Source organism: Lytechinus variegatus, chromosome 2 (assembly GCF_018143015.1).
Source record: "Lytechinus variegatus isolate NC3 chromosome 2, Lvar_3.0, whole genome shotgun sequence".
In the NCBI taxonomy this organism is placed as follows: domain Eukaryota; kingdom Metazoa; phylum Echinodermata; class Echinoidea; order Temnopleuroida; family Toxopneustidae; genus Lytechinus; species Lytechinus variegatus.
Window position 1 is genome coordinate 38,865,049 of NC_054741.1, and position 27,382 is coordinate 38,892,430.

At 34.4% G+C, this 27,382-nt stretch overlaps 1 protein-coding gene across 5 annotated transcripts; it reads right to left on the bottom strand.

Annotated features, from left to right (window-relative positions):
• Positions 1-669: 669 nt before the first annotated feature.
• LOC121408061 (junctophilin-1-like) lies at positions 670-27,382 on the bottom strand. Of its 5 annotated transcripts, none has more exons than XR_005968982.1 (6): positions 26,574-27,382; positions 20,522-20,640; positions 18,108-18,131; positions 5,194-6,185; positions 3,527-4,044; positions 670-2,076 (listed from the first exon to the last, which is right to left on the bottom strand). XR_005968982.1 is itself a non-coding variant. In XM_041599383.1 (6 exons), the coding sequence occupies exons 1-5, from the start codon at positions 27,341-27,343 to the stop codon at positions 3,922-3,924; spliced, it is 2,031 nt and encodes a 676-aa protein (XP_041455317.1). In that variant the 5' UTR covers positions 27,344-27,382; the 3' UTR covers positions 670-2,076; positions 3,892-3,921. The 5 variants fall into 5 exon arrangements, 1 of the variants encoding a protein (XP_041455317.1); XR_005968981.1 differs by having other exon boundaries at positions 5,194-6,188; XM_041599383.1 differs by having other exon boundaries at positions 3,892-4,044; positions 5,194-6,188.

The following is a 27,382-nucleotide window of genomic DNA, read 5'->3' on the forward strand; positions in this document are numbered from 1 at the left end:
CATTTGAAATTGTATTCATATATTTTAATTCCCTACTTATTTTACTTGAAATATTCTTTTAACATTGTAATTTCAATAGTGCAGTATAAAATGAGATTGTATTGTGTCTGTTAGATACTTCACACACTGCAAACCCATACATAGGCCTCAATATCAATGCTAACAATTGCTAATGCCCTTATCAATAAAAAATAATGATATTCAGATTTTATATCGCGCTTAATACATCAAAATGACGTCTCTAAGCGATTTACAGATATATCATTACCCCGGTCATTGGATCCTGACATGCCCGCACACAATGTTAGCTCTTCTGTATCAGCATATGATACTAACATATTGTTTGGCAGCATTTTAGGGGAGAGGTTAGAAATTCTTCAAAGTATGGAAACCTATCTCCCTATGGGCCCTGTTGCGTAGAAGTTACTATTATAGTAATTTTATTATCCGATGGTAGCTTCCCTGAAATTATTGATTCTAATTGGCTGTTTAATAATAATAATAGCAGTATCTATAAAGCGCCTTTTGCCTGAAGATACAAAGCGCTGCTATTATTACCCCAGCTTTAGCTCGAACTGCTATCACCTGCGCTCAGTGCATGCAAGGAATTAATCTTGCCGGGTACCCATTCACCTCACTTGGGTCAAGTGCAGCACATTGCAGATAAATTTCTTGCTGAAGGAAAACACGCCATGATTAGGATTCAAACCAACGACCCTCTGTTTGAAAGGCGAGAGTCAGAACTAGACCACGACACGCCCACAAGCATGATAGTTACAATTGCATGGCAAAGTTACTATAATAGCAACAGGACCCTGATGAAGTAGAACTGTTTTACCTAAAAGTTCTTACTCTTTTTTTTTCTGTAGCAGCTTAAGGGTGGTCACATCCTTCAGGAATAAAATGGATACTTGGTATCTTGTTGAAAAGGAACAAATAACTGCAATTTTTATGATCCAGTAATAAAGATTCAATTTGAGACTACTTTTAATAATAGTGACAACAATAGTGATACGAATGATGATAATAGCAACAGTATTAATGCACATATATCCATTTCAAAGAATGCTAAAGGTGCCTCATAATGGGAATTTATGTGCTGCTTTTTCCCCCCATCCTTAAAAGTTACTATTCACCATTCTGAAAAAAAAAATAATGATTTGCCAAGAAATTTAGAATAGCACATTATTCATTTATGTATAGGAAAAAAAACATTCAGTACTATTATTAGGTAATCCTATTTTCGACAGGCCAATAATTCTTTATCAAATTTCTTTTGAGAAAATGGAATGATCCTGCCCTTTGTACTTTGCAACAAATGAATTATCTTTCCACTTATCCACAAAGCACAATCAAAGTGAAAGAAATATATAAGTTGTCATGGCTATCTTCTCTACTTTAGCCAGCCAATCAGAAACAAGGAGAGTCTCTCATTTTCAAGCAGTAGTCTCAGGTTTTCTTACCTAACACAAACTATTTCGGAGTCAAATATCTGGTCAATTATTTGTCCCAAACTTTCAAGCTGCCTTGAAACGTCTTATATCTTTTTTATATGTTAATTTTCTCCTTCTACTTGTTAAATTCATGAATACTCTACTACAAAAAGCAATTCTATAATGCACTCCATGTTTCATATGATTCATAGATAGTAATAAAAAGGCTGAAATTAATAAATGAATGTGAAATCAAGGCTGATGTATTTTGTGAAGAGAGAGCTCCTGATCTGATATCGTATTCCTGACTTCATCGGTTTACTAAGCTAAATTTCAAACGTCAATTATTTTCACCCTTGTGCTTTGTCACTTATTTTTATCATCATGAGGAAGAGTTCTCCCTCTCTCTTGCCTAGACCCTTCAATCCTCTCTCTCTCTCTCTTACAACATCATGGGTATCAGGATGACTGATGGTGCGACCAGTTTGGTAATCAATCGTTGAAGATGGTCTTGTGAATGTCAGGGCCAGTTTTCCCATTCTCCTTCTTCTTCTATCTGTAGGAAGAGGCTAGTGAAGAGGACTGTAAAGCCTACGTTCAGGACCAGGACTAAGAAGATAAGGCCCTTGCTGGCAGACCAGGTCTACATGAGGGGGAAGGAAAAAGAAAAAGAAGCTTTTAATGAGGTATATGAGAAAAAAAAGAATTTTGTCGACATAAAAGAATTTTTAAATTTAAAATAATATGTATATATTTATTCAAATGATTTATCATCTTTACTAGTGATCATTGCTGATAAAAAGTACCTGAATCTCAAACAAGAATTCATCCTTCCAATTAAAAAGTGCTTGATATGCATTTCTTAATATATTACAATTCAATAGCAAATGTTACAGACAAGAGAATAAATAAAAAATCAATAAACAATGTCCAATAAATTTTCATGCACATTAAAATCTAACAAGATGGGTGTTCGTGAGCAGGTGCACAGTTACGGTGAAACTGAAAAAATAAAGTGAAAAAAGGTGGGTGAAAATAATGAAAATAATAAGTGGAAAGTTGGTGGAAGGTGAAATAAAAACGTGAATTAAGAGTACAGCAAAATAAAAAAAGGTTTATGATTAATATAAAAAAGAAGTAAAACTGCATTTTTAAATTTGATCTATGATATAATAATGATACAATACTATCAGTAAAAAGTTTGTTAATAATATACACAGCACATTTGGAAAAAGTCCAAGGCAAAGATGTTCTTCAGTGACGTAAGGAACTTTGAATAATGAAATATGCTATTAACAAAATGAAAAATTAAATTACTTTCATTGGGTTAGGTGAAGAACCTGATCATTTATATTTTAGCTTGCCAGTTTAACACTGTAAATGCCACAAAAATCAGCTTAAGTGAAATGTGCATATAAATTCAGATACTGCTGCAACCTTAATAAGATATTGAAATGTCATGAGTGCTAAAAATTCTACAATTTCATTTCATTTTCTTGTTTTCACTTCCAAGAAATACTTAACATTGTTTTCTGTTGTAAATTGTTAAATGAGCAAACAGTACAAATTACTGTAAATGTACCACACAGCATGAATATGCAATATGTTCTCCAGGGAGGAGAATAATAATAGCACAATTATAGTGAATGTGGGGTTAACAAATGTTTTTTAAAAGTTCACAAAGTATAAATATGGCATTTAAATTATGTATTATATTCATGTCAACTAGCTACTCTTGCCTATAACAGCACATTATATAATCATCCAATGTTGGGAAAAGTATACAAATTTTCTTCAAAATATGTTTCATTTTGTGATAAGTTTAGCTGCTGGTGAATTCAATGTCAATGAAAAGTATTCAAAGCATCTTGCTCAGGTGTTATTTACATAATATTATCTCACTGAAGTACGAGGGACTATTCCAAAGAGTTAAGTACGACGTAAAGCCTTGTTTCAGGGCTGGAGCACAATGATATTTAAAAGCTTGATTTGATTGGTCAATACACAACAAATTTGCATGACCATAGGCACTTAAGGGTGACTTTTAGTCATACTTAGCCCTTTGTGAAATGAGCCCTTGATCATTAACTTACTTAAATAAATATTAGTTGCGGCATGCAACACCAACCCCCTCTGATACTTGTTTTCTTGTAGTTATAAGGATTCCTGCTTCTATGTATTTCCAACTTTCTAGTAGAGTAGGCTATAATTCTATCTCCAAGTAGAGTAATGTTTCCATTGTGGAACCAGCTAGGAGCCCAGCTCCTTTATCATCTAGTCAGGTGCTCCCTTAGAAACAAAGTTTGTGTATATACAGGTCATGCAAGGTGAATGAGACTACAACTCAAGGCCAAAGACGTTTGCTGCAACTTAATCACGGCTTCCAATTCATAAACAAAATTAAGGCCATGCTTGCTGTCACGTCACAGTCAAACTTGAAGCAAGAAACGGTATGTACATGTTTTGAGGACCAGTAGTTGGGACAGGACTAGGGCCAGCTATCCCAGTTCCCTTCTTCTTCCATCTGTAAGAAGAGACTTGTGAATAGGACTGTAAAACCCACGTTAAGCACCAGGACTAGAACGGTCAGACCTTTGCTTGCAGCCCAGTTCTGTAAAGGAGGAATAAGATGCATAGGACAGGAAAAGAAGGAAAAATATAAACATTATTAATTTAAAAAAAATCTTATTTTGGATGTTAGTAAATAAAATATACACTGAAAGCCCAGTTCTGAGAAGTTTATTACATATCCTCATCCATCCATTCACAAATATCACACGGTGTTAACTGGACAGAATTTGGTGATGTGTGATTGATGACACTTGAAACAACAAGTTTGATTTAAAAAAAAAGAAAGAAGTGACACAGGAAGAATACTGGACAGTGTTATGAGGTGACTGAGATGAAGAAACAGAAGGTCTGGAAACCAACAAAGGAAGTGAGATGCAAAACAAAACTGTGACTAGAGGGAAGAAGATAGAGAATTAAACAAAATTTCATAATGGTATATAGTGACACATTGATGATACATAATAAGCTGGAACATGAGTAGACAGGTAGAGTAATATGAGTGTGATCAAATAAAATGAGACACACACCAGGGGAAATAAAAACATGACACACTAAATATAGGTAATGATAACGTAATGATATGTAAATACGAGTTCAGAATGGATTTGAAAGGTACAACTAGACTGTTGAGCACGAATATTACATTTTGAGGGTAAAATGACTGCATACAGATAGAAACATAGAGAGAAAGAGGTTGAATGACATCACATTTTGAAATATATGGATGATGCACATAATCAATATGAATCTTAAATATATAATATCCCCCCAAAATATGAAATATAATACATGGAACTGAACTATATTGATAACCCTACCCGTCTGTCATACAATGTCACTAAAACAAGTTTAATAAATTGTGCATGTACTACTTTGTAATGATTCTGTAAGCCAATGAAATTGATACACCAAAGTAATAAATAATCCTCTGGTAATAATAATAAAAATGATAATTATTATTATAATAATAATGGCAATACAAACAATAATAATAATAATATTGATAACAATGATAATGTATGCAAATTATATAATGCTATCTACCTAGTATAAGTTTATATCTATTGAGGAAGAGTCACATGTTTAAAACTTGTTCTAGTGTTAGATTCATTGAACTTATTGAAGGAGCAAGAAGAAAAAAATATCACACAAGATACTAAAATCTTCTACAAGAAAGAAAGGAAATTACCATTTTAGCAGAATGTACAACAAGTGCCCCCTCTCCATCTAGCTCTGGGTCTCTAACATCATCCTCTTCTCCCTCTGGCTTAGGTTGATACTTGATACCACATGTTGCTGGAAACCTTCCTTGGAAGGTCCGGTAATGTCCAGGAGGGGCTGCATCTACCTTGGTAGCTAGTTCAGTGATCTTGATCTTCTTCTTCTGTTTTAACTGCTGTTGCTTTAATTTCTCTTGATCATCATCATCAACCATGTGATCATCAAGGTATGGGTCCTCCTCCTCCTTGTCATATATCGATTCATCTTCGTAATATTCATCTCCATAGTCGTTATAATGGGCATCGTATCGATCACGATTGTTACCATGACTACTGTGATACGCATCATCCAGGCCCTCCTGTCGGGTGAGTTGTCTCCTAGGTGGTCCTTTCCTCTGATTCGATCTCATGGCTTCCCTCCTCAAGCGGTCAGAATCTGATGTTGTACTGATCCCTGAATCAGGAGTAAGATCCGCCAAGGACCTATCACTATAATGCCTGTTCCTATCCATGTGGTATTCTCTACCATCAGGACCGTATCTCTCATCCATGCTATGATACTCCCTCTGATGATACTCTCTCATAGTCAACATCCTCCTATCCATTTGAGGACTGGAGTCCGACGGGTTGCTCTGTTGAGAATTGCCCATCCTGTCCAAGGTTCTGAGATGTCTCCTAGGAACTGGACTACCATCACAAAGGTTTCCCGTCGACCGAGCCTCTCTCATTTGACTGTCACTCTGTGGACTGGCTCCACGGCCGTCCCATTCATTGGACAATCCACTTGGAATAGACCGGTCACTTGATTGAGAAGATGGATGGGAGCCCTCACCACGTTCTGACCTGCTTCCTGATCTGGATTTCACGATGGTTCCTCTCATTCTGTTCTTACGATCAAAGCCCCCTAAGTGACGACCAAAGAAGCTCTTTTTCCTGTCTAGCTTGATGTCGCCACCTTCTCCTGCTGAAACATAAGAAAATCCGAAAGATTGTGTTAAGACATTTTTAAAGATTTTTTTATTTTGTCAAACCCAAGGACTTGCCAAGTTATGAGTTTAAGTTTGTCATTTATACTACACAATGTCTCATAATTCAGTCATTAAAAATCCAGTTTACCATATATTCCAAAATATTCCAAAGAAATTATGAGCTTGAACAAGAAATGAAAAACAATTGAAGTTTAAAATTGTATATATTTTTTTGTTCTTTATAACAAAATAATACCATTTATATCATCACCACAGTTCAATGAATATTTCATTTTAAATACAATAAACTGCAATGAATCTTATCCTATTTAGAACCATACAATAACCTTTCATACATCTCATATTTTTCCACCTAAAAATAAGCCAAGGCATGATTTTTCTACAAACCTCAATGCATGTATATACCTTTATGGTATCATTCTTAACTTTAGTTTAGAATTAACAGAGCCTCCTTGGTAATCTGTGAAGCCATCTTCTAATCATTGATCACACTTATGATAAATAAAGGGTGATTATAGAAGCAAAGCTGATTCATGTGCATTAAAGAGAGGATAGGTTGGGTGCAATAATCAAGTAAATGTCACCATGCCTGCTAGATTTAACAATGACCTTGCTGAAGTGGGACAGGATTTGACAGTAGCATGTGACATTTGATTTGGTGAGTACTGACCTCAATCATGAGCAGAGTCAAGAATTATAAGCGCTTCTTACCACAAGCCCTGCGTGCCAATCATAATCCATGTGATATTTATGGATATGAACTGGCTGGCTTATATAGTACCAGGTTATAGCACTGTGTCATGGTAATCTGCTAGAAGACATCCCCCACTGCCTTTGATTATACACATGTTATTGATGATAAGTACTATTAGTACTGATAAGGTTAGGTACTATCCTCTAGGATGGAATCAGATGTATAAGATTGAAAATGACACATAATTGTAAGAAATCCTCATCAACATGCCATAAACTATTATTCATGGAATGCATAGAGAATTTGCACGATCTTACAAGAGCATAGATATATTATACACCATCACTGAATGTTAAGTAGTAGAGAAATAACTGGCCAACCATCTAAATTAAAGACAATCATAAATATTGCATAAAGTTAAAGTTAGAGTCACAGAAAGACAAAGAGAGAGAGTTAGCTGGTCAGTGAGAGTTGTAAGAAGTCTAAGATACTATAATCGGCTACCTAAGGCGACAAGCATATTAGAATGAGCTGGTACATTTACCAAGAGAGCCCATTTGGTAGGAAAGCTGTAAAAAAGAAAATTCTTATAATATTATGGCATCCTAAGCCTGACAAATTAATTTGATAAAATAGAGGCTTCTCAGATGAGATAAAACAAACTTTAGGGATGTTTCAAGTGTCCAGATATGGCAAGACAATTTTTATCAGAACATGATTGGTCCATTATATTTTGTCTCTTTCATCAAATTGCTTGAAATCTGTTCTATCATATCTAAGTAACTGACAAAAAAGTTGTGTGTCTATGTGAAAAGATTACTCCTACTAGTGATGTCATGAAGTGAATATTATAAACAAGACCCCAGTATCTTCAGTTTCTTAATGAGTACACATTTACCTACAACAATATTTTTCTCTCTCAGTTTTTAAAAACATTTTGCTTTGGGTCTCACATTGACAGATTTCATAGAGAATAATGCAAGTTTAGAGTAATGAGAGGGTTAAAATGTTTTGAGCATTGGCCAAGTATCAAGGAGATTTTCTACTGGAGGAGATGTCACTGGTACACAAATCATGAAAATGGTAAAATAAGACCCGCTGTTTAGTGGATGTCTGCCCTCTCCTGTTTGTGATGATCTTGTGTGCTAATAATTAAGCCAAAAAGGCTTCAAAACTGATATTCAAAAGCACATAAATTACCATCTAATGATAGTGAGATATTAAAGACTTGGGGCCCTGAATTACATTTTCCCAAAATATTTATCAAAACACATGAAAAATGGTCAGACCTACTAAAACAAATACGTGGTTGGAAATTTCAATCTATAGGAAGTGAAGTTTAGGTGATCTAATTGAGGAAGAAAAAAGTGGGGGAAAATTGCTCACTTTGTAGACACAATCTTTGAAGAATTGATCTGATTGGGTAATCCTAAATTCATTTAAAAGTGAGTTAACTACATGTTCACTCTGAATTCACTCTGTAAATATCAACCACTTTTAATGTATTATATTTATAATTACTGCATACTTAATTGCATATTACATGAATGCGTGTTAAACACTTAAAAATTCTTTATCAAGCAAGTGGGTTCATTGGTCATATTACTTTCATATTAATTATATAAATCCAATTGAAATGTTTGTGCAATGCTTGATCTCATGAAACCAAAATGCAGATTTAGTGAAATATGCCACACATCTTATGAAGATATAGACATGGTGAAGTCCAAATGTGTGGAACTGTGATCAAGAAAGCAGGTATTAAACTTTGAATGATAATCATTTCTATAAGTTCAAGAATATCTATGATAGCAAAACAATGAAAACTAATAACAGAAATATATCATTTATATAAAAGTAGATCTAGAGTAGATGTGGACTCATTATCATAGAGATACATTCAGTAATGAATATAGATCCAAGATACAGCAGAATGAAAATCACTATGTTTTAATTTTATCTCATACAATGATCATGAATGATATATTACAGAACATGATTTTATATAATTTCAAAAGGACAGAGTGAACCATTCAGGAGTTTACTAATATAAAGATAGAAGGTGATTTTACCTATTGTATCAAAATTCATTTTGTGCTTGGGTGAATGATACAGATTTTTTGTCTTAATAGCATGCAATATATATATTGCCCTAATTATGAGCAGTGACCAGTTTTGCATGTATTCCAACAGATATGTATGTAAATGTGGTAATTCATCTATATGATGTGTTAAATTGGATTTCTAAAAAAAACATTTCAATAATCAATTTCATAATGAATGACATGGGAACATTGTGGTCTAGTGGTTATGATTCTCATCATCAATCCAAGGGACTTGGGTTTGGTTCTTAGCTGTGTCGTTTTTTCTTTAGCAAGAATTTATGCACACCATGCTGCACTCAACCCAGGTGAGGTGAATGGGTACCCGGTAGGAAGAAATTCCTCAAATGCTTGAGTGCCTAGGCAGCCAAACTAAAGCCAAGGTTATAATAATAGAAGGGCACACTGGGAGAACATTTTTTTCAAAACTAAAGTGGCTATCCTGGGTAAAAATATGTTCTTATTATCATTCTTATTGTTATTAATAATACATCAATAAACTTTAATACAAGGAAGGTAACATCCCACAAAAAGTCAAATGAAAATAGAAATAAATATGTATTCTACATACTTAAATAGACCCATTCAGCCTGTGTTGCTGGTCAATATTGATATGTATACAGGCTACCAATAAATAAATAAATTTACTATGGCTATGTGGTTATCTTGATAGAAATATAGTAGTGTCTGGAAGTGCAACCAGACAGAGAAATGCCAGAAAGATGAATTGATAAGTGAAGGCTAGCTGGCAAGTTAATGCAATTATAGACTGAAGTTTGTTTTTGTAGGAAGATTACATGGCAGACATGTGTTAGCTGATGGCGGATGTATGGTAATAAACACTAGAGGGGGGAGTCTTTAAAACGAAAACATTTCTATCCATGAGAGTGATCAGTTGTCCCAACACACATTGAAAACAGTTCATGTATTACGTGGGCACAATGTTTCAACTACCAATATCCTTGTAGACTTGGTCACTTAAATAATATAAAATATCAAGATTGAAATTTAGGAATAAGGTTTTAGAATACTCTGTTCTATTTCACCATGCTAGAAATTTGAAGACATGGTTTATAAAATAAATCACTGTAAAAATAGATTTCAGCTCGATAAGATAAGGAGATGTGTATGAAACCTGAAGGTTGAACAAATGATATAATGATAATTTTGATGTGTTTTGCAAAGAAATTCAAATTAATTGAAAATGTAAATCATTATTTTTTAGCACAGATCTAGAGTAGATGTGGACTCTTTATTGTAGAGATACATTCAGTAATGAATACAGACCCAAGCATTAGAGCACCACAGTATGAAAATTACTCTTTTCTAATTTCAACTCAAAGACAGATACAGTGATCATGAATATTACAGAACATGACTTTACTGTATATCATTTCATATATCAAGGACAGAGTGAACCAGAGTAATTGTACTAAGTAAAAGGTTATTATACATATGTATCTAAATTTGTTTTGTGCTGGGGTGAGTAAAACAGAATAGAAATAATTTTTATCTCAAGTAGATTTCAGCTCAATGAAATATGTAATACATCTGAAGGTTGAAATGGCATAATGATAATTCAATGTGTATGATGCTTTATCCCTGTTTCAGCTAAATAGAGAGTGATGAAAGATTCTTGTTATTGTCCTAATGAACGTAGTTTGAAGTCAGTACATTACAAATTTCATTTACATTTCATAGACCCTCTTCCAAGGTAAAACTGGCTTAAAAATTATATAGAAAAATAACCATGACTAAATCAGTCCCACTTCCTACAATATGCTTTAAAACCTGACAAATGCAAGAAATTTAAATTACAAGCAATTAAATTGAAATAAAGGTTTGTTTAGATATGGTGAGTCAAACCCAAGCAAACGATTCTAGTATACAGTTCACTTGAAAATGAGGCAGCTCCCACCGCCTCCCCCGGAAAAAAGGCTGATTTTTTTTTCAACCTTGCATGATAACAAAATATGGTGCACTGAAGAAAGTCTTAAAAGTTTGCTACAAATACAATAGCAGGAGTTTTTCTCCAATATTGACGTAGAAAATCTTTTATTAATGAGTAGGTGTGTGCAAAGTTGAATGTTCATTATACATAGCATCCCAGAAAAATGAAAACCAAGATTTTAATTTCTTTATCCTTCAAAGGAAAATGAATTATGATATTTCATTTACATCATCATACAATTCAATTATTCTTCTATATTTTGATACCTTATATGAGACAAACATTTCACGCATTGATGAGCAAGACAAGTTTAAAATTTTTAATGTCATTAACCAGGTTGCACAGAAAACTTGAACAAGATTGGTTCGTGACACGGCGACCATGCTTATTCGACGATTGGCTCATTAGCATATCTTTTGTATTCTTTGTTAGGTTTCTCTCACTGATCCCTGAAATGAGAGTGGATGTAGATTCACACGTGATATTCTGCACAAATCACTTCTGACATGCTTCAACATTTATTGTTTTCAATTTGCTAGAATGTTGGTCTCATTTAAAAGATTAGATTCCACTCTTACCATACATATCAAAATTATAGTAAAAACATATTTAATTATTGTCTGAAAATGTTGGTCTCATATAAAAGATGACATCCACTCATACCATAAATATCAAAATTATAGTAAAAACATATTTAATTATTGTGAAATCTGTTTCTGAAAATGGGTTTCCTTTTTAATGGGACGCACTGTAGTGTGTTTTTTCTGCTATTTTTTAACATGGACAATATCTCTGTGGTTTGTCACAGGAGTGACTTTCTCCCCTGGGATACTAAAATAACCGTGATTGAAAATAGAATAAACATTTACCGATTAGATGGGAATTAATAAGAATTTTTACATCATAGAAGAAATCTCTGCCACCTTGAGTTAGCTCACATTTACACATCTCAATATTACATACAAAGGCCAGACATATACATGTAGATACTTCTTCTATTGCCTAATCATATTGTCCTGATATTGTACTGTATCCGAAGTACATAATATTTGGTTGCTATAGTAACTCCTCTGATCTCTTCCTTCCTGCCTTCCTCATTTGCGTTCTCTACCCCGGAAAAACGAGGGCAATGACATGGCCCAGGTGCTTGCAATAAATGCTAGGAGTGATGGGAATAATCTAATCTAGGCTCAAATGGCATATTGAAATGTCAGAGCATAGACTAGCTCATATTAATTTGATTCTGATTTAGCTCATTTTAATGCAGCAACATGTGTATCAACGTTGGGATTTTATGCAAGGGATTCATCTGACATATAAAAACAAATAAGAACTAGTTAGATTTAAGCATAAAAATTATCATCACAGCAGAAGGTTCAAGCAAAAGGTGGTTCTTCATTAAATACAGTGTGAAAATATATAGAAGGAAGTGTTCTCTCACTTCTCTTTAATAACATTTATCGAATCATCCTAACATATGTTTGGTACAAGACCTCAGTGCTATTTTGAGATAAGTTTTGTTCATAAAATGGAATCAAATATTATCTTTTTGAAAAGGATATAACTATTTTATGTCAGATAAATTCCATTGAAATGAACAATATTGTACCAAAATTCTAGTTCAATGACACTTTTAGGAGTGAAGCATACATAGCACCCCCCCTATCTAAAGGTATATGATCACAAATAATAATGCAAGAGAATGGGAAGTGACCTTAAACTTACCAATAAGGATATGAGATTCCGATAAATGAAGGTGAGAAAGTTAATAAGAGGAAGGGAATGAGTGTGTGCTATATGGAACCCTCTTGATTAAGCCTGCCAGAACGTGATTTTTCTTTTTCATATATGTATACGTAAAGATAATTCAAGCTAATACAGGCTGATTCAATGGGTTTATTTGCATGCTCTTTAATCCAATGGAATGAGCTCAAATTAGAATGTTCTGTATAATACAAATAAAAGAAAACAGGGGCCATTGAAGCAGGGGCTGGGGGCTTCAGCCCCCACTTTTTTTCCAATATGATTGTTTTTTTGCATGATCAGCCCCCCCCCCCCCCCACCTTTGAAAACCATTCCGTGGCCCCTGGAAAAGGATGCAGAATACTAAGGGACAGAAAGAAAGTTAGAGGCAGGAGATGCAGGGAGGGGATAGTCAGAGCATAAAATTATGCAAGGACTGTGATAGAATAGGCATGTATTTGTGATATACAACAATCGCATGTTTTGAAGCTAAGTCATGGAGACTCCTTCTCAAGTATTTAAGGAGTTACCACCTTCATGCTCCAATAGATGCCATATGCCATGTCAAGTAATAAAGGCTTTTTCTAAGCTGCCACAAATTCTAGAGCTGATATTATGTGGGAAGCTACCTACGAGAGTGCAGGGATGATGGGAGAAAGATTGAAGAGAAGGGTGGAAGAACCTACCTCCACCACCACCACCACCACCACCACTAACACCAACACCAACACCACCACCGGGAACCTGTATCCTTACGCCCATCTTCCTGGTAGCCATTCCGTCTGATGCTACAAGATATAAGGGGAGTACCTTCTTTATCAAATATCACTTCAAATCAGCTAAACCATTGCACACCATGCAAGTGAAGGTGCCCTATTCAAAAGACCTTTGCAACCAGGAAAAACAATACAACTGCAACTCTAGTATTGAACACAGTGAAAACAAACTGCATGGAGTCAGTACTTGGCTCTGCATCACGCATACCTTCAATTTTAATTTTCAATTATTTATTTCACATCCAACTATCGCTGGAATAGAGTCTTGTCAGGGAGTTCAGTCAATGTTCACAAGATAGTTTTATCTGCACACACATCTATCATTAATCAATTAAAAGTGGATATACAGTTTCTTAAATGTTTGAAGAAAATGAAAAGGAATCCATAGGGGAAACATGGCTGAGTTTTAATTATTCAATGATGAAAATACATGACCATGCAGTTTGACTTTGTGTAATACTTGATTCCACTAGGATTGATACTTACGACTAAATCTTGGAATCTAGAACTCAACAAACTACATGCACATCACACCAATATAGCTGTTAGGTTATACCAAGGAACAGACAGCAAAGTGAATAGAAAACTATTCTACCTCTGACTGGCAAAGGTGTTTAAGATCACTCTAACTTTAAAGAGAATATTCACAACACACTATGATCATCTAACCGATCCATGCACAAAAATGTGCTTGAAAACTCACAACAACAAGAGTACAGGTGCGTTTCAAAATCCTGCTATAACTGGTAAGTGCCTCCAACAATACTAATCCAGTTAATTCATGCACATTGAATAGCAACTCTTTACTATTCAAATTATCTGTAAGTTAACCCTCTGTTTTGTTACATGTGCAAGAGAAAAGGAAATTGTATCTGAGAACAATCAAGTATCTCTATATCAAATTAAAGAAGAACACTAATATACATGGATACTTATTTCATGTGACATATGGAGCCTGTTGCAATAATACAAATAACCTGGCCATTTATTGCATGAGTTTTCAAAGCTTTGTTGTCAATGGAGTAATTTTCTTCGCAAAAGTTTTTTTATGGCACAGGTTTTATGCAACAGTCCCCTGAGATCCTTAATGCAAATCTTAGCACTTCATTGTAGGGCTGATTTTTACAATTGATTACAGTGTACAAATCAACTATATTCAATCGCCTTGTTTTGTGTTATAGACCCATGGTTTCGTTGAGCATGGGTTGAGACAAATATGCAGAGATGATACTATCACAAAGACTGATACTTTGACGTTGCTGTTTCCCATTTTTATTATAGAGCATTCACAACAAATGAGAATAATTTTTTGGTAGGAAGTTTTCAGGATATTCTGATGTGTAAGAAATGGGATTCAGCTAATAAGGTATGTATAACTAAATGATAATACTTGTGAATGCAGACACTAATATCATATTGACAGAACAATTAATGTAATGCTTTGGCTTATTTCACCTAAAGGGGCAAATCATCTGGATAAGCTCAATAATATAATGAAGTTTGGATGTTAAAATTTACTGTGGCAGGTTTCTTAAAACAAGTTCTATAATGAAATATAAAATGAAACTATATTCAGAGGGATTGAGCTATTGGATTGAAATAGCATCGCATCCAACACAACCTTCTCAGGAAGTTTAGACTTACATACAGGATGCTAATGCACAGTATCAACTTCACATCTTACAAAAGAAGTTGTCATGGAAACCAAGACATTATATTGGGATAGTCGGACAGGGGTAATTCTAAACTAGGAAACGAAGAAGTGTACTGGAGGCTAAATTCTCTCATTGTTCGAGACAAAAACATACAAGTACTGTACATACTAGAAGGTGACCGATTTCCAAAATTTGCAAGTTACTATATATACTAATACTAAATCACAATATTAGATGTCAATTTCATGAAGTGATATTCAATTTCTATTTAACATGTATATGAGAAATGATAATATTAACTCCAAATCTTCTTGCTTCAGTGATGCAAACAAAAATATGAGCATTCTAGACGTAAGTAAAACTACATCTATGGTCCATTATTCCTAGTTTACTTCTCATGTTTGTTCTACAATAGACGATAACAAATCTGTGCCTCTAACACCGACTTACTTAGGACCTGAACTTGTTTCAGCCATGTGCAGCATCGTTATTAACATGAGCCGAAAGGACATCCCTCATGTAACCACGATCAGGTTATATTTGCGTGAATCTTGTTTTTCAACGTCAAGCCGCAGGTAATTGCTTGTCACAGTTGACTGAAGAACTATCTACCCCTTCCCTCTCAACCTTTCATTCTGTTTTTGTTGCATCGTGTTCTTTTCCCCTTCCATTGCCCCCTTTCCATTGATACATAATCACATCTTTTAGTTTTACTAGAAGTAATTTTATCTTTAAGTTCTCATCCCAATGAAATTCACAAATTTAATTATTACTTTTAAAATCCATTTTCTAATTAAATTAAGGCTCAACCCCTATACCTTTATAATATATTCTATTCTTAGTCAATTAAACTCAATCTCTATACAACTAATAGTTTAAAGTAAAATGGTATGATGCTCTTTTTTAGGTAATACAGCTGAATTTGTTAAATCTTGCCTAGATTTTAAAGAATTTAAAAATCTTAGCCTAAAATCAATATATTTTCTTAGAGTTTTTATGTATTCCTATTATATACCCAATCGAGCATTGATAGAATCAAAATTCAATTACTTGATGTATATCATATTTTCACTTTTTTTTATTCAACACACATTCAAACATTAGTCCTACATGAGGAAGAAAAATTATATTCTTGTTCTCTCTCTCTCTCTTTCACTCACTCTCATGATGTCTATTTATGGTCACAAGTGCCCCAAGCATGTCAAGCTGGAAACACATAAAGCTAAATTTGTCACATTTTGTGTTGTTTTTCTGATCTTCCTTCAAGATTAAAAAGACCCTGACATTTATATACATTATTTTGACATCAGAACTTACAAAAGAGAAAGGGGGCATTTAATCACAAACATACAGTATGCACTAAATGTCCTGGTATTATAATGATCCCCCTTGCCTAAGCTGGAATAGATAAGTTCATTCTAAAAATATCGTAAAAAGCAGGTTGATTAGAGTGAACTTTGAGAGAAATACATCAAGCTCTGACATATTTACATGAACCTTATGTTCTTGTTATTCTGAGAGTAATTTGGACAAGTAGGATAAGGTTAAAGTTTCTTCTGGAAATAAAGTCTATTTTAAGAAACATATAAACAGTTACTTAAACAAAAATGTTAAACTTTCTTAAGGTGTTTTCAAGATTCTCTTTGAACTATGATCATTTCTATACCCCCTCTTAAAACTTCATTTAACAGAAGTATATAATAACAAAGGTGAAAATAACCATAACAACAATAGTGATAAACATAATAAAATATAATGATTGCAATAAAAACACTAATAATGTTAAGGATGAACATACATCAATTAATGTATCAATCATGCAAAGTGTGTTAGAGGCACTCAAGTACTGGATATAGGCCTATAGTACGTAAAACAAATATTCTTCCCAACACGGGTAGCTATTATTAATCCATTGAGGTACAAAACTCTGTCTTCCTGAAACATTCAGGAAGGTCAGAAAAAAAAATCATTATCCTTATATAATTTCTTTTATAACATAAGTTTTTCCATATTTACATTGTGTAACCATTGCTCATTTCTAGGTATATCATCTTTATGCCTCAATTCTTACTTCTATATCATAAAATGTGTTTTCCTATTTTTTTCCTTTCATTGTGTTTTGATGCAGACACATGACATTAAAACAAGATTAAATTGTGTGCCAGAGGAAATCCTTCTAAATGTTAGTACTGTGCATGGTTTATCAAGTGCTCTACAGTAATCATACACAGTCCCACAATAAAACTATAATACACCAGTGAAAGAGTGATTGAGTGAAAGAGAGCTGGAGAGAATAATAATGCATTAAAAGTCCAAGACATTATGCTTTTCATAAGATCATAAACAACAATTACTAAGAGAGCGTTTATGACTCCTGGCAGGAAAGATAGTGTATATCCTGTGGTATTCATCAAGAAGTTAAAAAGGATTACACAATCAGAAGAAAGAGAAGCTTCTACTTTGGCAAGGCCCCTTGCTTACTTATGTATGCAGAGCCAAGAGATGCATCACCTACGTGACTAGCGAATTGTTATGCTTCAGGGCATGCAACAAGTATTCTGTGTGATTCAGCCTCAGAGAAAAGAAATATTAAAAGATGGAGAGAGGGCAAGAGAGACATAAAGAGACAAAGAAAAATAAAGAGACAGAAAGAGAGATTGTGCAAGAGAAGAGAAAGAGCAGAATAACAGTGAAAAAATGAGACAGATCAAGAATTATGCACAGCTGAAAGGCACAGGGAAAGATAAAGAGAAGAGAGAGAGAAAGAGAGAGAGAAGTGAGGGAAGAAGTGGGAGGAGAGAATGTGGAAAGAAGAGTTTATAGAGAGATGAATAGACAAAGAGAAGGAAAAGAGGCAATAGACAAAGATAAAGACAGAGAAATGGAGAAAGCGATTGAGATAATGGAAAATCTCAAGTTAAAAGGAGAATTATCGTGAGCTGTGCAGTAGAGTTGGATAATGGATCATCTTACCATAATCATTCATCATGGACATGCCTGAAAAAATACAAAATGTTGTTAGTATTCCTTGGTTAACAACACACCCAGCATTAGAAGCACGTCACTGACTCATTACACATGCACAGTCCACCAAGAATTTATATTTTCATGTCATTAAAAGGCATAGATTTCCCTGGCAAGGAACACTGCAAAACTTGCATTGAATAAAAAAAACAACTGTCTATATCCCTGCATGCTTGACAGAATATCAATCAGTAAATTTAAATTAATATTCTTAGAAAAATATTAAAGAGTTCCTTCATGTAAAGTTCAGTCAAGCTGTTTTTTCAAGCTCTTCATTGTTTCTAGTTTCATTGCGTTTTTTCATGTACGATGAAATATACTTCTTTGCAATTTTATGTCAACAGTTACATGTTTCTAGATAGCTGGCGCTATACAAATGCCTTCTGTTATTATTACGGTTTTGTAAAATTTGATAGAATATCTTCACAATTAAATATTACATGTCTACTTTTATTCATCAAGCAATAAATTCATATTAAAACAAAATGAAATCAAGATATCAAAATTAGAGAGAATTACTCAGATATTAAAGGAAATTGAAAACATATACATGTATTATATTTTGTCTGAGCTTAGACTATACAGTAATACCTTATAAGCCTGTTATTTTGCTCAAATTTCTCATTAGTGTCAAACCCAAAGTTTTAATTCAAGGATATCATAAATATTGAGTGACTAACAAGTAAACAGTTGATATGAAAAGTGACAAAATTTATTCATCTGTAAGAGTTTGAGAAATAAAAATTAAATGATCATATCAGTATAATTTTTTCATAGTGTACATCTGATTTGCAATTGACATGTGTTAATTCCATCTAAACCCCTGCAAAAACACTTTCTTTTAATGATCTACCCAATAAGAATATATCAACTTCACCAAAAATTTATGTTTATTAGACACTGATTAATTTTGATATGAATAAAATATTCATATTAGTAAAGAAAATTGCAATTCTAAGGTGACAAAAGTACTCCTCTAACACAAACTGTGATGAAAAAGTATTAAAAAACTCATGATGTATGAAAAGAGTTGATTATTGCTCATTAAATGGAAAACACTCTATTCTCATCTGATTATTTGAAACTGCAAAACACAACAGCAGAAACAGCACAATGGGGCAGAACTAGTTTTCTGTCAAAGGTTCATCAATAAATAAAAGGAAATTCACATAACATATGAGAGTAAAAGAACAGTTTTGATAGATTAAAGATTTGAATTCATAAAGCAAGGGATCAAAAAATCACTGAAGGTAACAGCCTACATGAAATCAAATGCACGGGACTCTATCAAACCTTAAATTAAAGAAATTGAAAACCATTTTCTCATTAGGCTCACAAAATGTCATGTAAATTAAGGAAATGATTTTAAAATTGGAGCTAAATCTACTGAGCCTTCCATCGATAAATAGCTTTACACAAAAACAAGTTAATAAAGCAGAACATCCCTTCAATAAAATGTCACTTGATGATGAGGAAAATATTTGTAATGGTTTGGTATTTAACATTTAATCATGGTGCACATAGATTTAAGTATAAGGGCATGTATCCCCCTCCTGACATCGTTTAAAGTCAAGCTTCTGGAATTAAGGAGGTAGAATCCTGATATGAAGGATGATAGTTGTCTCCTTTATAGGTGAAAGTATTGAACCTGTTTTATATGTTATGATAAAAACATCAGGACAGAAATACACCAGATTTTAATGCTGAGTAGAGACTATCAATTTTTTAAGATTAGGTTATTACAATGTGACATTTTAAATGCATGAAATCAAATGGTGATGACCTTCAAATTTGTCTACAAAGCTCTTATAAAGGTCAAACTTGTAAGTTAAATTTTGAATGATATACACCCCTTCTTGATGAGAGCTTACAAATGCATGTGGACAAATGTCTAACTCAATTAATTTCACATACTTTATTTGTCATCATATCGAAACTTCCAATAAGCAAATAGCCTTTTATTTGAAGATCATTCGAAGTTTATTACTTAATCAGCAGTCCAACATTCTTTTCTATAGGAAACATGACACTGATTTATTTCTAAGAATGTAGATTCTTTTATATCAGGTCTGGTATACCTACAAGTGTTTTCTATCCCTCTTCAGTCCATTTCTAAATGACATATTGATGTGATAGTTTTGGGTGATCTAATACAGCACCTGATCTTTCCCGATTGCCTTCCTGTAATTGGGTCAACCAATAAACAACGCCTACTAATGAGCTTACAATACAGTCTACATCATATCAACATGTCTATTTCACTGACCCAGCCTATTTTATGGCATACATTCAATTTCCAATGACCGGACTTGATTTGATTGGATATGATCGTGATTGGGGAATGATTTGAATGAAAGACGTACCTCTTGGTGGTAATGTTGAAGCAAGATCTTTAGCTCTAGCTCTAGCCTTGATTGATTCTTCTCTGGCTTCTGAGGCTTCCACATCAGACATCTCAGCTTTCTCCTTTGCATACGCAGCCCTATGATCACAGAAGATTAATGTAGGAAACTCAAATAACACCTACACTAAACATACAAAGCTTTCATTGGTAGGAAAACCTTTCATTTTCAGTATATGAGTGGCTTGCCAAGGCTCAGAACAGGTGCTTTGACCATCTTTTTTTCTACATAATTATGCTGCGTATAATGAATGCTACAGTGTATGCAGATTTATGTTAAAGCGCATACAGAAACTTTCAATTTATTATGCGCTATATAAGAGAAGTATTATTATTATTATTAAAATTATGACAATATATCATTGGACTTTAAAAGTGAAGTCCTCTACAGTTTTTCTTAAATGGCTTTATCTAAAAACAAGAAATCAAACAACCATATATGATTTATGATCTACATATCCAACATAAAACCATAATGGAGATGATACTAATGATATCAATATTTGATTAGTCATCACAGTATTACATAATAGTTGTTATCTTTCAAGTGCAAAATGTATCTAAATGATTTGATTAAAATTTGCCATTTACAAAAGCAATTGAAACAACTTTAAAAGTAACAAATATAATGAGAATAATTTGTTTGTTCACATTACTGGGCTTGAAAAAGGAAACATGTCATTATTACCAAGTTTTTAGGAGTGATAATTGACCAAGAATTTTCTTGCAATTTACCAAATTCTTGCCTAGAAAAATGTTGGTATCTCTAGAAATTAAACTATTTTATCTCTTATACCAATGAAGCATTACTTAACTGATTATCTTTAACAAAATGTATGTACATACATGTTACTTGTAGACATTAATCACTTTAATATGACTTGCATACCTCACGTTCTATTTTCAACTTTCAAAATTAGATGTACATAGTTAGATCAGTGATTTGCCAAATGTATTATAGTGTCAGAGTATCCAAAGTGCCATTTTACAAAATTTTTGACAAAGGGAACAAAATCATTTCTCTTTTATCATTATATTATATCATCATCATCATCTGTACGGGAGTGTAGGTAGTCCTGTAAATCTCCTGGTCGTAAACACTTGATGCATAATTAAAAGTCTAACAAGTACAATGCGGGCATGGATGTCAGACAAATTCAAAATGTTTCTTTGACCAAAAAGAATCTAACCCGTGTCTAATTGAGCTGATGCTAGAGGACATTACTATTGCAGGGAAACTACTCCAAGACTGGAACAACGTTTTGCTGAAAAAGTTGCTGCGGATGTTCAGCCGACAGTAGGGTTGCAAAATTCCTGGGAATTTTCGTGGTGGAAACTTTCCATGGGAATAAACGGGAATTTTGAAAATTTTCGGCAACTTTCAGGAATTTTAAAAAAATATTGGGAATTTTCAAAAAGAAGCAGTTTTCCTGATATATATATATATATATACAGGAATCGAAAGGATTACCCTGGCAGTTAATGCTTAATTGTGCTTTGTCAGCAAGTCTAAAGCCAAATATTATGCTAAGACAGTCAGACAAGGCAGAATTTCAATGAATTTCAAGTAAAATTTGATTTACTGTATTAGTGACTGAATGATACGTGTGATGGCAGTACATGTACACTGCAAATGCTTTACACAAGGGATATTGTTCATGGAATGATGCCTATTGGATATTCTGATCTTACCCCTACCGAAATTTAAGCGTGCCGCTTGCTAGTAACTAGCATGCGACTAGCAGGGCACTCGCTTAATAAGCGAGTGCATGCTAGCGAACAGTCCCTGCTCGCTAAAAGATCGCTTAACTATTACTCTGCACGCATATCACACGCTTATTAAGCTAACCGCATGCTAGTTACTAGCATGCCGCAAGCTTGCGCAAGCTAGTCGCACGCTTCCCGCAAGCTTGGAAATTTCTGTAGGGGTTTTGCAGATGATGAGATCTTTGTTAATAATAATTATAACATTACTGACATTAATAGCATTATTATTATTTTATTATCATTACTTTATATCTGCATACATGTAGCAGAAGTGAGAACTTTTTTTCATTCCTGGACCTGATTTTTCCCATTTAAAGACTCAAGCCAGTGCCATGGCTGCTGGTGGGATTAGTCTGCTGTGCAAACCTAGTCTGCAGGCACAGACCCTGATTAAAACTTTGGTCAACAAGTGGGTCCCCATCCAAAGACTATCACATAAAATCTTGCTGTTTCCTGAGTGAGAGGGCCTTCAGTACACAAAGCTTGAGTAGGCTGCACATTCAGACCTTTAACCCGAGTGAAGGCTTTGCACAGCAGACTAGTGCGAACCCTTCACTCAAGGAAAGTGGTCTGAATATGCAGCCTAAGAATTCTGCCAATGACTTGTGTACAGAAGTTTCTTGTGTTGAACAGAAAGTTGTATTCGTGCTAGTCTTGTGTGAAGACCCACTTGTGGATCAAAGTTTCAATAAGGGTCTGTGCATGCAGACTACATGTAGGGGGCAATGTTTTCTTAACATGTTATTATATAATGGCGGGTTCTCACATGAAAAAACGTTGACATTTAAAGAAAAATGAAAAATAGTGTAATGCAATTAAGTGTTTTTTTATGTTGAATTGAAAAGCTTCATTGTGTACATAATGCTACATCATGTTACTAGATACATATACACGTACTACACTGTATAATGTATTTATGTACAGTTTGATGAATATTTTATACCCTGGGCAATTTAAAGAATGAAGAATAGTTTAAATACAAATGGAAAGTATAATTATTTGAGGATATCAATTTATAATTTTGTATTTAAAAACAGAATTTATCACTTTTTGTGAAAAATGAAAATTCCCAAAAATTCCCAAAATTCCCGGCAGCCGAAAATTCCCGAAACTTTCCATGGAAATTTTCCAAAATTTCCGGAAAGTTTCCAGCCCTTTGCAACCCTAGCCGACAGTGAGTACTGAAAAGTTTGAAGGGATGCGGATCTCTTGTTCCCTGGTACTGGGATCTCATGAAGAGGGATTCTGGATTGACTCTGTCTATACCATGCAATATTTTGAATACTTGGATTGTCCCCTCATTCTCTGCGATAATGTAAGGAGTGGAGACTCAGTTTAGCAAGTCTTTCACTATAAGATAAGGAGCTGCATCCTAGGATGGTTATAATCTGTAGATCGATTGAAAGTCGGTGTAGTTGAATTCGATCTTTAAATTAGAACCTGACCAACTGTACAAGATACATTTCCCCCAAACAAAAATCCTGGCATATCTATTTTCAGAGAATATATATTTGTAAATTAAAATCATCTTGAAGGGTTCTTTGAATTCTTGATGTGTAGTACCCAAGCATGCATGTCATACAGGTTGATGACTGTCTACCCTTTAATAGATACAGTCAGTGGGAGTTACAATGAAAGGTCAAACTATAGAATGATGACCTTTTTCAACTACCCAGAATAAGGGATGACAGTGTAAACATAGTTACTACTACTCAACTCTCAACAACTGCCAAACGTGACATTGCCTTTATTTCCAATAAACTTCTAGGTGGACATGTTCATAATTTCTCTCTAATCTTATTTTACTTTAGGCCAAACAAGTATGATATAATTCAAAACAAATAAAAGAATTGAAAATTCAATAGTTTCAACTGCTGACCAAATCTTGACATATTTATGTGACCAGACAGAAAATTCAGTTTCATCAAATACCCTCATCACGGAGGCCAAAATGTCAAAAGGGCAAGCTGCTAATAATTTGTTCAAAACTCTTTTTGTATCATCAAAAGAATTTAAATTACAAAATTAAATTACAGGGTATAAATATAGCAGTTATTCATAAGACCAAGCTTTTTCTCAAGCCAATGTTGGTTCTTACAAAGCATTCTCGATAAGTCAATATACAATACTTTACTTTGATGCTAATATGTAAACAACACTACAGCCAGAGTATGCACTAGATTCATACTGACCTTAAAGGCCAAATGTGATATTCCAGAAATAAATATTTTGTTGATTTAACCATTCATCCAATAATTAAGTTTGATGAAAATGTTGAGTGAAACAGATGCAGCCACAAAATGAATTGAAGTTTATTATGATAATGTCAAATTTACCCATTACTCACAATAGGACCTCCTGATTTATATTTCATAGAACCATAAAATATATGGTAATTTAGATCACATATATTTTGGGGGTATTATAAAAGCTAAGCAGTGCCCATCTGAAAACATCATGCTGGCCTACACAGTAGCATACGCAAGAGGTGGTTACAGGAATTCACCCCCCCCCCCCCCCCCGTAGTTTTATTTTTTGAAGACCCATTGTTTTGTGCTTATCAAATTTTTATGAGGTACAATGTCAAATTTACGGTGAAGACCATTTTTTTTGGGGGGGAAGGGGGTAGGAAACGACCTAAAATTTGTGGTGAAGACCCTTTTTTTGGAGGGGGTTCAACTTTTCGTTCAGTTTGAACCCCCCCCTTTCAAAAATCCTGCGTACGCTACTTGGCCTACATATTAGTTCACTGGCTGATTATACAGCACAAAGGACATTCAACTTTTCCCTCACTTACCACATTTCAGATTTGAAAACTCACATACCTCTTATATCACATATGATTTTCAGTATGAAAGGAAGTCATACAATACCTTTAATAGCTTCATGTTTGAAAGCTATTCAAGAATAGAGTAATCTTCATAAAGCATTGTCCCAGGAGTATTGTTCCCAGGGTTTGTCTGTTATCCAGAACAAATCCATTTTCACTCTCTAGTTTCCTAGCTATCTTCCAAGGTCTCTAGCTTTCTCAATTTCCTCTTCCCCCGGAATAACATCTTTACAATGCATGCATGATATTAGGAAAATCTTTCCAACCTGCCTCAAAGAAAAATACTCCCAATTCCAACACTGTCCAAAATCCAAATACAACCTGGAATATTGCGCTGATGATACACTTACAATCTGAATTTAGAATATTGTATCTGATTTCTTCCAATAAACTGCAAGAGAAATGAAGTGTAATTTCCCATAGTTTTTTAAGTGATTGTAAACGTAAAGTTGACACTTCATTTTCATTGTCATGATCATTAAAAAATATGCATAGCACTGATGTCTGTGAACAAAAAAAAGAGGCATTCTTGCATCAACAAGTGAAATATAAGAAAATAAAAGAAAAATGAGAGAAATGCAAAGGTTTCCAAAAAATCAAATCAATCCAAGAATCAGAGTTATAGTGTAAGCAATTACCGCCAATATTCATGTAAATTCTGATTTCTAATGGTTCAGAACACCTTTTTCTCTAAGAAGCCTGAATGAAAATATGATATACGTAATGCACATGTTAAATCAAATTCCTGCAAATGAGAAATTTTAATGAAATTCATATTACACAACATATAATTGGGGAGCAGCTTGAGTGTCACACCACCAAAAATTGAAAATATCCATAATTGTGTTATTCTCTGGTGATTTTATCAAACCTTGATTTAACATTTCTCTCAATTTTCTACTTTGTTAAGAACCACCTTGACCTTGCCTATTGTTGCTAAGGGCATTGAATGAACAGGACAAATTGTTGTGTGAATGTAAACTTGATTCTTTAACCACACTGGAAATGCATGGTTGAGTGCTTTGCCTAATTAGACACAGAAAGTCTGGGGTTCAAAACCTTGACATGGCACTTCACCTTTATTGCTCGTCCATGTCTTTTGGATGGTGACAATAGTTGTTCACTGTCATAAACATTCATTTTCAATTTATACATGTCTGTAATAACTAAAGAAACCAAACACATACACCATATGCAGAAATGAATTTGTTGTTAAATTGGTTGATTTCATTCTAAATTTGAACGTACCAGCCTACAAAACCCTCAGGTTAAGTTTCCTTCTTAGGTTGATAGGGAGAAGTGTATACATATCAGAAAGAGATATGATTTTCTTAGAGGAGACAAAAAAAGTAAATTGTGACTTTACTTAGAAAAAAAGGAGTTGATAATGAAACTGAGTAAGGAGTTCATATCTTACCTAGATATTGCCAGGTCAGCCTTAGCTCGTGCAAGATTAGCAGCCTGTCCTGCCAAATCCACAGCATGCTCTACCCGGTCACTTATCTTTTTTGATCCAATAACAAAGAGTTTCTTTTTTCCTGATGCAACTAACATATTCTGTTTCCATTTGCCTTCCTCCTTCTGGCCATTAGGGTATGTCAATGACCCGTAGCCATGTCTCTTATTGTTATGCCACTCCCCGGCATAATGGTAGCCATCTGATCTTTGGCTTGTACCATACCCCGCCCTTTTGTCCTGCTTCCATTCACCCATGTAGACCTCAGTCACATCGTGAGAAGCCTCTTCTTCGTGCATGTGTCCCATATCACTCTCAAAACATGATGATTGCACTGAACTTGTGCTCATAGTACTTTCGTTACTCTTTAGTGAGTCTTGATGTTTAAGGTTGTGTCTCAGAGAAGCGACACTGCCCCCGCTTTCTACCAAAGAATCTCTGTTCCTGTCTTTCCTACGTTTGCTCCTAAACCCACCCATGAGTGTCCTACTCCTCCGCGAGGTCTCATTCCGCTTAAGTGTGGCACTCTTGGTGCTTTCCAAGTCGGAGGTACAGTCGTCGGAAACGTCCATTGCAAACCCTCCCCGCTGTCCAAAGTTTTCTGGCGAGCTCGCGATGGAACCATTTTCATGTTCGCTGCGTAACGATGTGAGGGATGTCCGTAGTGATGGTCTAACGATAGAAGCCATGCCATATGGAACACTGTTTCTGATCCCGTAGCCATGTCGCATGCCTCCTGTCCATTGTCCTTGATATATACCTGCAATGCA

Coding starts and splice junctions, on each gene's coding strand:
- LOC121408061 (XM_041599383.1), bottom strand. CDS start 27,343: ATGCGACATGGCTACGGGATCAGAAACAGTGTTCCATATGGCATGGCT. Junction 20,641..26,573: donor GCTGACCTGGCAATATCTAG/GTAAGATATGAA, acceptor CTGTGATCATAG/GGCTGCGTATGCAAAGGAGA. Junction 18,132..20,521: donor TTCAACATTACCACCAAGAG/GTACGTCTTTCA, acceptor GTATTTTTTCAG/GCATGTCCATGATGAATGAT.